The sequence below is a fragment of the Geotrypetes seraphini genome, chromosome 6 (genome assembly GCF_902459505.1).
Source record: "Geotrypetes seraphini chromosome 6, aGeoSer1.1, whole genome shotgun sequence".
In the NCBI taxonomy this organism is placed as follows: Eukaryota; Metazoa; Chordata; class Amphibia; order Gymnophiona; family Dermophiidae; genus Geotrypetes; species Geotrypetes seraphini.
This window is the reverse complement of record NC_047089.1, coordinates 169,808,185-169,822,836: the sequence shown is the minus strand read 5'-3', so window position 1 is coordinate 169,822,836 and position 14,652 is coordinate 169,808,185. Positions and strand designations below refer to the sequence as shown.

Genomic DNA, 14,652 nt, shown 5'->3' with positions numbered 1-14,652 from the left:
AATAGGAAAGAAAGGGAAGAACTACAATCGTGAAAGAAAAAAAGCATAACAAAAAGGAAAAAAGAATAGGTTAGGGTAAAAAGTGATAAAATTTGTTTGGTTTTGTCCTTAAGAGGACAGTTATTGTCCAAAGGCATCCTGGAACAAAAATGTTTTAAATTTTGATTTGAATTGTTTTATTTCGGATTCACTGCGCAAATGATTGGGCAGTGAATTCCAGAGAGTAGGGGCAGTGACAGCAAAAATTATTGGAACGCAACGTGTTGATTAATTCTAATGAAGGTATGACGAGGAGATTTTGTGACATTGAACGAAGCGATTTTGAAGAATTATAAGGAATTAAAAGTCTGTTAATGAACTCCAGTTGATTATTTAAACGTGTTCTAAAGGTTAAAAGTAAGATTTTATAACTAGCATATAGTTATTCAGATAAAATTAACCAGGTACTGTAACTTTAGGACATTTGGCTCTGCCCAGTCTTATTTGAGTAACTTTACTCAGGTAGCATTGTATATTAACACAGAGCGCACAAAGTTTTACCAAGCCTCTGGAAAGCTCCCAGTGAATCCTCTGTTTATCTGGGTAAAGTTAATGCAGTCAATGATATATTGCGGAAGAGATCAGAGCTGAAATACTGGGGTATTTCCAGTTAACATCAAAGGATAGCTGTACAATGCCTTTGAATAATGAATATGATGAGTGCGCTTAAATCTTTCCTAGTGACTCAAGGGATTTTAGGAAATTGTCTATTAAGAGATTTGATTTCTGTACTGAGGAGCTCCAGTTTTTTTTTTTAATCGAGTTTGGTCTTTTAGTTCATGTTACAGATTTGCTGGAATAATACACTTTGCGGTTTTATTTGATCAAAATTTAAAAAATAATAAAGTTCTCTCCTAACTCAGCAAAATGATTCTAAGAGGGGCCTAACTTTAATCACCCTTCTACAGAATCAGCTCCATCGTGCTTGCTTCTTGAGGGCTTCTTAGCATTTAGTGCATGCTCATTACATTAGCATGCTCTGAGCTTTAGTAAAAAGGTCCCTTAATGCCTAGTTGGAAGAACTGACAGCCACATTTGAGATAGGTTCCCTAGGATTCTTCTTGAGCTTGACTTAATAAAGGGAGGAAAAACAGTAAGGAAATGTACTGCAATATTATTTAACTTTTAAAAGGGAGCCTACAATAAAATGATGAAAGTAATTAGAAGAATCTATTAAAAAAAAAAAGTGCAAAGGTTAAGAGTTTACTTCAAACATGGATATAGAAACATAGAAAGATGACGGCAGAAAAGAGCTATAGCCCATCAAGTCTGTCCACTCTACTGTCCCACCCCATTAAGTCCAAGGGCTGCTCGATCCACGTAGAGATCCCACGTGGATGTCCCATTTATTCTTAAAGTCGAGCACGCTAGTGGCCTTGATCACCTGCACCGGTAGTTTGTTCCAGTGATCCACCACCCTTTCTGTAAAGAAATACTTCCTGGTGTCACCACCAAATCTCCCTCCTCTGAGTTTGAGCGGGTGCCCCCTTGTGACTGAAGGTCCCTTAGGAAAGAATATGTCGTTTTCCACCTCGACACGACCTGTGACGTACATAAATGTCTCAATCATGTCACCCCTCTCCCTGCGCTCCTCTAGAGAGTAGAGCTGCAACTTGCCCAGTCTTTCCTCGTATGAGAGACCCTTGAGTCCGGAGACCATCCTAGTGGCCATTCGCTGGACTGACTCAGCTCGAAGTACATCTTTATGGTAATGTGGCCTCCAGAATTGCACACAGTACTCCAGATGAGGTCTCACCATGGTTCTGTACAGTGGCATTATGACTTCAGGTTTACGGCTGACGAAGCTTCTATTGATACATCCCATCATCCGCCTTGCCTTGGATGAGGCCTTCTCTACTTGTTTGGCAGCCTTCATGTCTGCACTGATGATTACTCCCAAGTCCCGTTCTTCTGAGGTCATAGCTAGTGTTTCTCCATTCAAGGTGTATGTTCTGCATGGATTTCTGCTGCCGAGATGCATCACCTTACACTTCTTTGCGTTGAAGCCCAGCTGCCATGTTGAGGACCAGTTTTCCAACTTGATCAGATCCTGCGCCATACCATCCGTGATATCGCTTTCACCTACTATATTACACAGTTTGGCGTCGTCGGCAAACAGCGCTACTTTTCCCTGAAGCCCTCGGGTCAAGTCCCTTATGAATATGTTAAAAAGGGATGGTCCCAGGACTGAGCCCTGCGGCACTCCGCTAGTCACCTCCGATGTCTTAGAGAGGGTGCCATTGACCACCACCCTCTGAAGTCTTCCACTCAGCCAATCATTGACCCATGCCGTTAGTTTCTCACCTAACCCCCATCGATTTCATCTTGTTTAGTAGTCTACGGTGTGGGACACTGTCAAACGCTTTTCTGAAATCCAAGTACACTATGTCCAGAGACTCTCCCGAGTCTAGCTTTCCTGTCACCCAGTCAAAGAAGCTGATAAGATTGGATTGGCATGACCTGCCCCTAGTGAATCCATGTTGACAGGGATCCCTCAGATTCCCCTCATCCAATATCGTGTCTAATTTCCCTTTAAGTAGAGTTTCCATGAGTTTACACACTATTGATGTGAGACTTACTGGTCTGTAATTCGCAGCCTCCACTCTGCAACCCTTTTTGTGCAGAGGAACATCATTGGCAGTTTTCCAATCCAGGGGGACTCTCCCCGTACTTAGGGAGAGATTGAAGAGCATGGCTAACGGTTCCGCCAAAACATCGCATAGCTCTCTGAGCACTCTTGGGTGCAGATTGTCCGGTCCCATGGCTTTGTTCACCTTGAGTCTTGACAGTTCTTTGTAAACATCAGCTGGTGTGAACTCAAACTTCTGAAATGGGTCATCCATGCTTTGCTTTGCATTCAGCCGAGGCCCGTGCCCTGGTGCCTCGCGGGTAAAGACTGAACAGAAGTAATCATTCAGTAGTTTGGCTTTATCGGAGTCAGTTTCCACATAATTCCCGTCTGGCGTTCTAAGGCGTACTATCCCGTTTGTGTTCTTTTTCCTGACGCTAATGTATCTGAAGAAGGATTTGTCCCCTTTCTTGATGTTCTTCGCTAGAGTTTCTTCCATACGAAGTTTGGCCTCCCTGACTGCTGTTTTGACCGCTGCAGACTTTGTCTCGTATTCAATGTTTGCTTCTTTTTCCCCCATGCATTTGTATGATAGAAATGCTCTTTTCTTCTCCTTGACGAGGTATGATGCCTCGTCTGTGAACCATTGGGGGTTTCCTTTTTCTTTGTTGTTTGGTTACCGATTTTATGTAGCGGATAGTTGCCTCATGAAGGATCGATTTCAAGGTTGTCCACATAGCTTCCACATTATCAGTTACTTCTTGAACCTGCAGCGTCTGGTAGACGAAATCTCCCATGCGTGCGAAGTCAGTGCCCCTGAAATTGAGTACCCTTGTTTTTGTTTGTGATCTAGGGAAGCCTTTCTTAAGGTTAAACCATACCATGTTATGGTCACTGGTGGCTAGCGTCTCTCCCACCGAGATGTCCGAGACGCTTTCCCCATTCGTAAATACCAGGTCCAGGATGGCCTGGGCCCTAGTGGGCTCTAGTACCATTTGTTTGAGCCGTACTCCCTTCATGGACGTTAATATCCTCCTGCTATCACAAGTTGTCGCTGATAGTGTGTTCCAATAGAAGACCAGACACATATTTGGCTTTTCTTACATGATTGCCAGCTATTATATGAAAAGAAATTTCAAAAAATAAGAAAAAGGGATTTTTTTTTAAAATATATCTTTATTGCTTTTCCAAACTATCAACAGTGCATTTAAATTATACATACATATAATAACTCTAGAAAAAAAACACTTACAACTTTCAATAAACCATAAGCAATAATTTTTACCCACCCTTCCTCCCATCCAAATACCAACTGTAGAGTCCACCAAGATCCTCCCCCCAGGAAATTTCTGTAAAAATCAAAGAATCCCCCCTCCCTCCCTCCCACCCCTTGGATGTGTAAGTTATAATCGCTCAGTTATTATTGATAAAAGTTAGTCAACGGATTCCATATTAATTGAAATCTCTTAAAATTTTCCCTTTGATCAGCAATCATTTTTTCCATCCTATAACAAAGGCATAGTGAGTGCCACCAAAAAACTAAAATTCAAGCGATCAAAGTTCTTCCAACTTAATAAAGAATTCAGATACTTGATAGTTGATGCAAAAGAATGGCAGGTAAAGAGAATTTGAAAGAAGCTTGCCAAGGATGCAAAAACTCATATTTTTTTTCAGATACTCTTGAAGTATGAATATGAATCCTTTAAGGGAGAACTAAAATGGGCACTTAAAAAGGATAAGGCATAGCAGAAAATTTAATTTTGTTTTGTATTATTCTTTACGGAGGAAGATGTAAGGGGGAGAGATACCCATATCTGAAATGGTATTTAAAGGTGATGATGCAAGGAACTGAAACAAATCTCAGTGAACTTTGACTATTTACATTAATAGACAAATAAAGAGTAACTAGACCAGATGGTATACAGTAGAGAATGGTACGGGGAAAAAAAAATCTGTCCCCGCCATTGCCCCATCACCGGACCACCGTCCCCTTCACTGCCTCGTCCCCGCCGTCCCCTTCACCGCCCCGTCCCACAGCAACCACCCTTCCCTCTCGCCACCTCACTGCCCTTCGGCACCCCTCGCGCGGTCCATTCTTCTCCCTCCCCATTACCTTCTTGCCACGTTTTAAGGTTTCAGACTTGTTAAAAGCCGCCGGAGTGTTTGTGCAGTCACGTGCGTGTGTGGGCAGAAGCTTCTCCTCTGACACAACCAGACTGACTGCACGTACGCTCCGGCAGCTTTCAACAAGTCTGAAACCTTAAAACACGCCGCGAAGGTAAGGGTTAGGGAGGGAGATAGATTCGGGTGGGTAGGTAGGAAGGAGGGATGGGGCCACACGCGATCGGTGATCGCGCGCGTTCCCTCCCTTAACTGCAGGGACAAGGCCATTCACCACTCCACGGGGCAATGGATGGTCTTGACCTTGTACCTGGGGTGAGCACCTTTCCCCCCTCCACCGTTTTGGCAGGTTACCCGCGGCTATTCGTGGCTAGCCGCGGGTAACATCCACCGTGTCATTCTCTAGTATACAGCCTAGAATGCTGAAAGAACTGAAAAATGAAATTGCAAACCTACCATTAGTCATTTGTAAACTATCATCATTGTCTACGACGTCTGAAGATTGGAGGGTGACTGATATCTCTAGTTTCTAAAAAAGGTTCCAGGGATGATCCAGGAAACTGCAGAACAGTGAACCTGACTTCAGTACTGGGCCAAATGGTAGAAGCTGTTAAAGAGAACAAATTTACTGAACATATACAGGAGGAAATATTTTTTCTCTCAGAGAATAATTAACCTCTGGAATGCGTTGCTAGAGGATGTGGAGCGGATAATGTAGCTGGTTTTAAAAAAGGTTTGGACAAGTTCCTGGAGGAAAAGTCCATAAACTGCTGTTGAGAATGCCACTGGCATGGGAGAAGCCACTGCTTGTCCTGGATTGGTGGAATGGAATGCTGCTAATATTTGGGGTTTTGCCAGGTACTTGTGATTTGGATTGGCCTCCGTGAAGACAGGATACTGGGCTAGATGGGCCATTGGTCTAATCCAGTAAGGCCATTCTTATGTTCATGATATAATAGACAAAATCAACATGGAATTAGCCAAAGAAAGTCTTATCTAACCAATCTACTACATTTTTTTAAGATGTAAATAAACATGTGGATAAAGGGAAAGAGATAAAGGTAATGGGATTTGATATACCACCTTCCTGTGGTACAATGCAAAAGTAAGCCATTCATTTAGTGCATCTAGATTTTCAGAAAGCATTTGAAAAAGTACCTTATGAGAGAGACTTGAGGAAATGAAAAAGTCATGGGATAGAAGGCAGTATCCTATTGTTGACTGAGACCTGGATAAAAATAAAGATTATTTTTTTAGAAAAATAAACAACAGAGAGTAAGGCTAAAAGGTTAATTTTCTCAGCTGAGTAGTGAAGTACCCTGGAAATCTCTACAGGGATCACTGCTTCCTGGTATATTTGTTTGTGACCTGGAATAGAAAATGACACAGTCCCCCGTCTCGTCTCTGCAAGTTTTGTTGCTGTCCCTGTCCTATTCCTGTAAGCTCAGCCTTAACTGCACAAATCTTGAACCCTTATGATTTTAAAGTGTTTGAGGCTTGTGCAGATGAAGACAGCGCTTGTAGGAAAGGAGCAGGGACAGGAAAAGAACGGGACAGGATGGGAAAATGAGCTTCTGTGGGGATGGGGAAAAATTTGTCCCCATGTCATTCTCTAACCTGGAAATGGGAACAACAATTAAGCATACAGTATTCAATGTTGTTAAATCATGAGAAATCTCTTAGAAATGGCAAGAGCACTGTTTGAGACTAGGCAATCCGATGGCAGATGAAATTCAACGCGGAAAAGTTCAAAGTGATACACATAGAGAACAACTCAAACGGAAGTGATGTCAGAGCGCCAAAGCTGACGCGGGCAGTAAATTAGTGGCTGCTTGCGCCGAAGTTAAAAAGGTAGTGGGGAAGGGAAGGCTTGCGCATGTGCGGCAGGGAAGGAGTGGGAAGGAGGAGAGGGCGGAGAGGAGGAGGGTTGCCGGTGCCCTGAGGAAGATGGTGCCCAGGATAGGCCTCCCCCTTACTATGCCACTGATTTAGCTATGTAATACAAGATTCTAAACTAAACTAAAACTTAGCTTTATAGACCGAGTCATCAACCAAGAGGAGCTTGACTCGGTTTACAATAATGTAAAACATAATACATAAATTTGACAGAAAAAGTAGACTGAAATAGTTAATTTCCAAAATGTTTAGCAAACAAAAATGTTTTTAGAACTTTCCAGAATAAAGCAAAAGAACCTAAACTTCTTAATGTAAGCGGTAAAGCATTCCAGAATTCAGTTAATTTAAAAGCAAAAGAATAACTAAATCTCTTAAAGGTTCTGTTTTTACCACTGAGAGAGGGAAATGTAAGTTTTAATTTTTGAGAACTTCTGGCAAGATTCTACTAGATAAATATAAGAGTCGTCTATGATCCTAACAGGTATAGCCATTCAATTGATTACAAGTAATTGGAAAAACCATGATAGAATTAATTATACATTTTGGTGGGTGAATGTGTGTACTACATACAGATACGAACGAATTAACGCAGAATGTAGGGATTTTAGTGAGGTATTTAATAAAATTTGGAGCCCATTGACTAAATTTGTAAAAACATAATTATGTATTTTCATCATATCTCTTCTTTTCTTTGGTTTATTTATCTTTACACATCCAGGGGGTGGGGGGTTGGAGGGAGGGCAATAAATATTGATAGTGATATTTGGGTAACTTTATTCTTTATATGTATTGTATATTAGGATATATTATGATATTATATGCAGGGAAATGAAATTATTGAATGAGATTTATGTTACCTGTATAGATAATAGTGGAATATGTGGAATATCTTTTGTTCTTTCTTTTGTATGACACTGTTTTTGATTAAAAATCAATAAAGAATTAAAAAAAAAAAAAGATTCTACACTAGGAGCTGCCATCCAGGAGGATGATTCAGGCGGCATCGTGGATAAAACGCATTGAAATTCCCTGCTCATGTGTGATAGGGGCCAAGTAAGAGAATAGGAATATTAGGGATGGAATGGAGAAAAAAACAGAAAATGCTTGTATTGTAGTGTTGTTGTATCAGTGAATGGTGTATTTTGTGCAATTCTGGTCACCACAACTCAGGGGTTGTAAGTACAATTCATCATTTTGTGGACTGGGGATAGGCAGCAGTGTATTTATAAAGGCCCCCTTTTATCAATCCATGGTAGAGCGTTTTAACGCTGATCAGCGAGGTAAATGCTTTGATGCTCATTCAATTCCTATGAATGTCGGAGCGTTTACCTCATTGGCCAGTGCTAAAATGCTCTACCACTGATTGATAAAAGGGGGCCAAAGTGATTATTGATTATCTATGATGTTGTTGAGCTTGTGATATTATATTTGTTTAATTACCGTGTTTCCCCAAAATAAGAACTACCCCGAAAATATGCCCTAGCATTATTTTTGGAGTAGGTCTTAATATAAGGCGTACCCATGAAAATAAGCCCTAGTCGCCGGCGGTAGCAGTACTTCCCCCCCTCTCCACCCGCTGACCCATCTCTCCCTCCCATCCGAACTGCGAGACAGGAATACCTTATAACAAACCAGCATCGTCGGCATTCGGCAGCAATCTGCACAGGCTGCTTCACAGCCTTCTATCTCCTGGGTGTTCCTCTGCTGATGATGTCATCAGCAATGCAGCAGAGGAACACCCAGGAGATAAAAGGCCGTGAAGCAACCTGTGTAGATTGCTGCCGAGTGCCGACACTGCCGGTTTGTTTTAAAGTATTCCTGTCTCACGGTTCAGATGGGAGGGAGAGATGGATCAGCGGGTGGAGGGGGGAGGTGCGCTGCGGCGGCAGGGGCATAGAAAGATGCTACACAGGGGGATGGGAGGAAGGGAGGGATAGAAACTGCTAGGGTTCTGCTGCACAAAGGATGGGAGGGAGGGCTAGAAAGAGACTGCAAAAGGGGATGGGTGAGAGGGGAGGAAAAATGCTGCACACATGGGAGAGAAAGGAAATAGGAAAAATTGGGGTAGAAGAGAGGAAGGGAGAGCTGATCATTACATGAAAAAAAATAAGACATCCCCGAAAATAAGACACTGTCTTATATTAATTTGGGACCCAAAAAAGGCACTAGGTCTTATTTTCAGGGAAGCATGGTATTTACATATTTTTGGGAGTATACGTTTTTAAATAATAATTTTTTAAAAATGGCAGAATTAGAAAATGGTACAGAGAATGGTATCTTCGAGGGGGTGCTGTAAAGTTCTCAACGCAGCCAACCAACTTCCTAAATTTTGAGTGTTATTATGTGACTGTAGCTGAAAAGAAAGGATTTGCGATATGTATACCTCTTTTTTGTAGTTATACTACCACATTCAAAGTGGGTTACATACAGGTACTTCAAGCATTTTCCTTTTCTGTCCTGCTGGGCTCACAATCTTTCTAATGTACCTGGAGCAGTGGAGAATTAAGTGACTTGCCCAGGGTCACAGGGAGAAGCATGGGGTTTGAACCCACAACCTCAGGGTGCTGAGGCTGTAGCTCTAATCACTACGTCAGACTCTCCTCCAAAATTGTGTTATTTTGTCAAGTGCGAAATTCTAAGTTTTGACATTGTTTCAGATTATTGATTGAACCATATCCACGTCATTCCCGTCTTAGTTGGGCTGAGAACTTTTCAGCACCCCCTCATACAATGATAAAGGGGGGTAAAATGATTTCACTATGAGGAAAGACTAAAAAGAAAGATGGCTGAGTTGAGATATGAAAGAGGTCTATAAAGTAATAAGTAGAGGGAACTGGCAAAACACAGATCGGGAGGGGTTTCCTTCACTTTTTCAAAATGCACAAAAACTATGGAATATACACTGAAGTTGCTAAGTGTTCTTTTACTAAGCTGCAGTAAAGAGTAACATTAGCATACCCGTACATGGGTCTATCCCATACACTAAGGCCATTTTTACTGCAGCCAGAAAATGGCCAATTTTCCATTTTTTCAACTAATGGCTATGCACTAATGTTACCATTAGCGCACATCTAATAATAAAAATAAGCATGTTGATTCCCTGCTAATCATTTACCCCCTCTTTTACAAAGGTGTGTTAAGCTTCTTAGTGCACGCTAAACACGTGCTAACGTTAACACGTGCATGTTATCCTATGGACACGTTAGTGGTTAGCACACACGTTGATTTAGCACACGCTAAATCCACGCTAAAACGCTTAGCGCGTCTTTGTAAAAGAGGGCCTTGGGCTCGGATTCTCTAACTGGTGCTGATTTTTTTAGGCGCCAATAGGCATCCCAGGTCAGTAAAAACACCATTTAAATGATGTTTTAAACTGAGTTTCAAGCCGCCTAAATCAGCACTGAAATTGTGCCCCTATAGGTGCTTTAGGCCGCCTAATATCACTGTGGACATGGCTTAACGCCAGAAGTGGCATTAGGCAGCCTAAAGCACCTACGGAGGCACGATTCACATCAAAGATAGATGCTGGAAATGTAGGCCTAGGAAACCCTAGTCTACATTTCTGGTGCCTACCTGTGTTGGAAGTGTGATTCTTTAGCCAGCGGCAACACATGGTTGACACGCGACTAGTGGCCGCCGACAGCGGCACCGGCTATAGAATCCGGGCCTTAGTGCGCAGTGATGTGACTGCGCTAATTGATTCACAGTCATGCCCACTCTTTGCCTCCAGACATGACCTCTTCAAGAAAAATTCTGAATCTTTTGTAGCACCTAATTTGCATTCACACATTGGGATTTTACTGTATGACACCTCATTGCGTCCTGTGGTAAGCCCTTTTGCAAATTGGAGAAAATATATATATTTTTTTCATTTAGGCCCTGATTCTATATATGTTACATATTTTTGGGAACCCACCTAGGCGGAGTATACGTTTTTTTAAATAATAATAATAATTTAAAAAAAAAAGAATGGCAGAATTAGAAAAATGGTACAGAGAATGGTATCTACGAGGTGGTGCTGAAAAGTTTTAAGCGCAGCCAACCAACTTCCTAAATTTTGAGTGTTATTATGTGACTGTAACTGAAAAGAAAGGATTTGCGATTTGTATACCTCCTTTTTGTAGTTACCGGTACACTAAGCACGATTCTATAAAAGGTAGGCACCCTATATAGAATCACATTTAGGGCCTGTTTTACAAAGCCATGCGGCAACAGCCCCAAAGCCCTTTAAATCTCTGTGGGCTTCGGGACTGTTACCATGCTGCAGCCGCTAGCGCGGCTTTGTAAAAACAGGCCCTTAATGTCACCTAAGCAGCCTTAGGCATCGCTAAGTGTCCTATCATTTAGTTTCACTATATTTATGCTAGGGTTTTCTTGGCTTAAATGCCTGTGCCTAAGTTGTGTGCATAATAGTGCCTAAGTCAAAAACAGGTTCCTAATTCAGAAACACACCCATGATCTGCCCTTAGCCACACCCACTTTTAACTACGCGCTTTGGGATAGGTGCCTTCTTTTTATAGAATTGTGCTGCACAAGTTGTGCTCATAACTTTCAAATAAGTCCAATTAGCGCCAATTATGAAGTGTTAATTGCCAATTATTGCTGCCGATTAAAATTATTCGTCTGTTAAGTTAGGCACTTACATCAACTAGGTGTGCCAAAGTAGGCACCTAACTTTAGGTGGGCTTTGTAGAATTTGAGGGTCAGTGCCTAATTAAGCTCTGAAATTGACTGACAAAGGATGTAATAAAAGCTGTTAATGTAGTTGGTTTCAATGAGGATTGCACAAGTCATGGAAGAAAAGTTCTTAAACTATTACTAAGGGCTAGAGTCACTAACCCCCGATTCCGTGTCCAAACCATGCACGATTGCGTGCAGGCCGACCAATTCAGTAAAGGCCTGCATGCAAATGGGAACGATCGATGACACGCCCCCCCCCCCACCCACTGCATGGATCATTAGAGAGCGATCCTTGAGCATGCGCAGACCATCTTCCTTGCTTGTAGATGGTCTGCGCATGCTCTCAGTAGGAATTTTTTTGCTTGTTTTGTTTGCAAGCCCGTGGTTTTAGCCCACAGGTTAAAACCGCGGGCTTGTACTGCAGGGAAGGGTGGGACAGTCGGGGCAGCAGGAGATCGAGGCAGGCGGGAGAGTTGGGGCTGCAAGAGTTTACATAGATTACATAGAGTATGACGGCAGAAAAGGGCCGACGGCCCAACAAGTCTGCCCACTCAAAGAACCCTCCCCCTAAAAGAACCCTCCCCTAAGCATTTCCCCGGAGCGAACCCACATTTTTATCCCATCACCTCTTGAAGTCGAGCACGTTGCTGGCTTCGACTACCTGGTGTGGAATACCATTCCAACGATCAACCACCCTTTCGGTGAAGAAGTACTTCCTGATGTCGCCATGAAGTCTCCCACCCTTGAGTTTGAGCGGATGCCCTCTTGTTGCCGTGGGACCTGTAGGAAGAAGATATCTTCCTCCACCTCAATACGGCCTGTAAGATATTTGAATGTCTCTATCATGTCATCCCTTTCTCTGCGTTCTTCGAGAGAATATAACTGCAGCCTGCTTAGATGTTCTTCATATTGGAGATCCTTAAGTCCTGAGACCATCTTAGTGGCCATTCGCTGAACCGATTCCATTCTCTTCACATTCTCTTGATAATGTGGTCTCCAATACTGAACACAGTACTCCAGATGAGGTCTCACCATGGATCTGTACAACGGCATTATAACATCAGGCTTTCGGCTGACAAAACTTCTTCGGATGTAGATGGGAGAGTCAGGGCAGCAGGAGTTCGGGGCAGGAAGGAGATCAGGGCTGAAAGCAGGAGTTGGGGGCAGAGAGCAGAAAAACAGGGTAGAAAGCAGGGTGGCAGAAGTCAAGGCAGTTGGAAAGGACCTGAGCGACTGGTCCTGAACAGTCATTTGTTTATGATCGGCCAGCCCAATCGGTGTTGCAGGGTTTTGGTTTGTGAATCGCTGTCTGGCTTGCACATTTGAATGCCGTCCCGACCCCCCCTCATTTGCATACGCGGATCGGAGGTTAGTGAATCACGTCAGAGGGAAATTGGGTCGCAAAGGGCTCGCAAACCGATCGGTACACGATCGGTTTACTTAGTGAATCTAGCCCTAAGACAGATGTGGAGAAATCCATTGCATAATGGAATCTATCTACCCCTTGTGATCCTGTTGGGGACATACTTGTGGCCTGGAGTGGCCATGGTTAGAAACAGGATACCGGGCTTGATGGACTTTGGTCTGACCCAGCAGGGCAAATCTTATTTTCTTATTATGACAGGGAAATGATGATCAACATAACACCATAAACAGTACTCCACTCAATCAGAAAAGTGCATATCTTATTCTAATATTACTCTATCATCTCTTCTTAATTCAGGAAAAAGGCCTCAGAAATGGAGCCTACGCACAATCTTACCATAGACTGAGAGTCCGCGTAGCGTACAATAATCCGTGCTCCAGTCATCGGCCAAAAAACCTGAGTTCTAACTAATTTTTTCTATTTCATATTTTAGAATTTTTTAGATATTTTGATTTTTCTTTGAAAAGTTCATTAAATCATTTCATTTGTCTTATACAATATCATTTAGCTCTTTTCAAAAGTCACTAGAAATGCACTTCTCCTTTAGTTTGAAAAAGATTGACAGCTATTTACTTATCTCAATCATTTTTGTTTTCATTTTGTGTCATTTCCCACCAAATTGCAAAAGGAAGTTTCTGTTGTTTTAGTTAAGGTTAAGTGGGTATTTCCTAATACTATTAAAGTGCATCATTTAGGGCTCCTTTTACAAAGCCCCAGTAGAGGTTTCTACTGCAGGCCGGTAAAGAATTCTAAGAGCGTTAGAGCCTTTACCTCGTCAGCCCGCAGTAAAAACCTCTACTGCGGCTTTGTAAAAGCCAGCAATAGTGCAGCTCCTGTTTTATGCAGCAGGCTCTGTGTTAGTTGATAAATAAACCATCTAAATTATTGTAGCAAGGGCTATGATCATTTCAAACATGCTAAATTGTCATAGCATATGTTAAAATGACATAAAAGAAAAGAAAGCAAAATAAATGAAAACAAAATGAAAAGCAAGGCAAAACAAAAGTTTTATTTTCCCATGTAATAGCAAATCAGACAGGCTGAGTGGAAGGTGTCTAAACTAATAGGACAATCAATGCAGCTGTTCCTAGATATTTGCTGTGCATTTCAGTATTATGATAGTGTAGTGCAAAATACGATAGCATTTAGCAAAGTAAGATGGATCGGTGCATCTGGAAAGTGCTCAGGATTAGGAAGTGGCACCATGCATATTAAATAAATGCTATTCCTGTATCTGCAGTGATTGACTAACTTGATCTTAATACTCCTTTGACTGCAGGTGGACCTTCAGAAAGCAAACTGGTCCCAGGAGATCAGATCATCATGATTAATGATGAGCCAGTCAGCAGTGCTCCAAGGGAGCGAGTCATCGACCTTGTCAGGTATTTTAGCTGCCAGTCAACAGTCTGTTTATTGAGAGTGCAACCAAACTGTCTTCCCTTCTACCTATTACCTGTTTAAAATATTTGCTATCTAGTAATAGTTTTGTACAACATGCGGCACTGCGGCTCTGTTGCTGGAGAATAATAGGCAATATTGGGGTAATTCAAGTGGCATAGCAAGGGCAGAAAGTGCTCGGGATAGTGGTGCCCCCCATGCCCTCCTCTCTGCCCCCCGGCTTCTTCTCTACCCCACACCACACTCACGTCCTCCCTCCTCCCCCCACCCCATTGTACCTCTTTAAATCTTTGTCAGCGCGAACAGCTTCTCTGGCCTGCTGCTCGCACTGACATTGGCTTTCCCTCTGATGTCACTTACTGACCTGTGACCCAGAAGTGATTTCAGAGCGGAGCCAGGCCCGCGTGAGTAGCGAATATTTAAAGAGGTACAGGGAGAGGGGAAGGGAGGATTCGAGCTTGGCATGGGAGGGGTGAAGAGGTTCTGCTGCCTCCACTAAGATGACCGCCCCACCCCCCCTTAC

The 14,652-nt window shown here is 42.5% G+C and overlaps 1 protein-coding gene across 6 annotated transcripts in view; it reads left to right on the top strand.

Annotated features, from left to right (window-relative positions):
• Positions 1–14,652, top strand: part of FRMPD4 (FERM and PDZ domain containing 4) — a 726,784-nt gene that overhangs the window by 523,514 nt on the left and 188,618 nt on the right. For all 6 annotated transcript variants that reach the window (XM_033948887.1, XM_033948890.1, XM_033948886.1 and 3 more), the window contains exon 4: positions 14,011–14,113. In XM_033948887.1, coding sequence (XP_033804778.1) covers positions 14,011–14,113 — 103 coding nt within the window. The remainder of the gene's footprint in view (positions 1–14,010; positions 14,114–14,652) is intronic.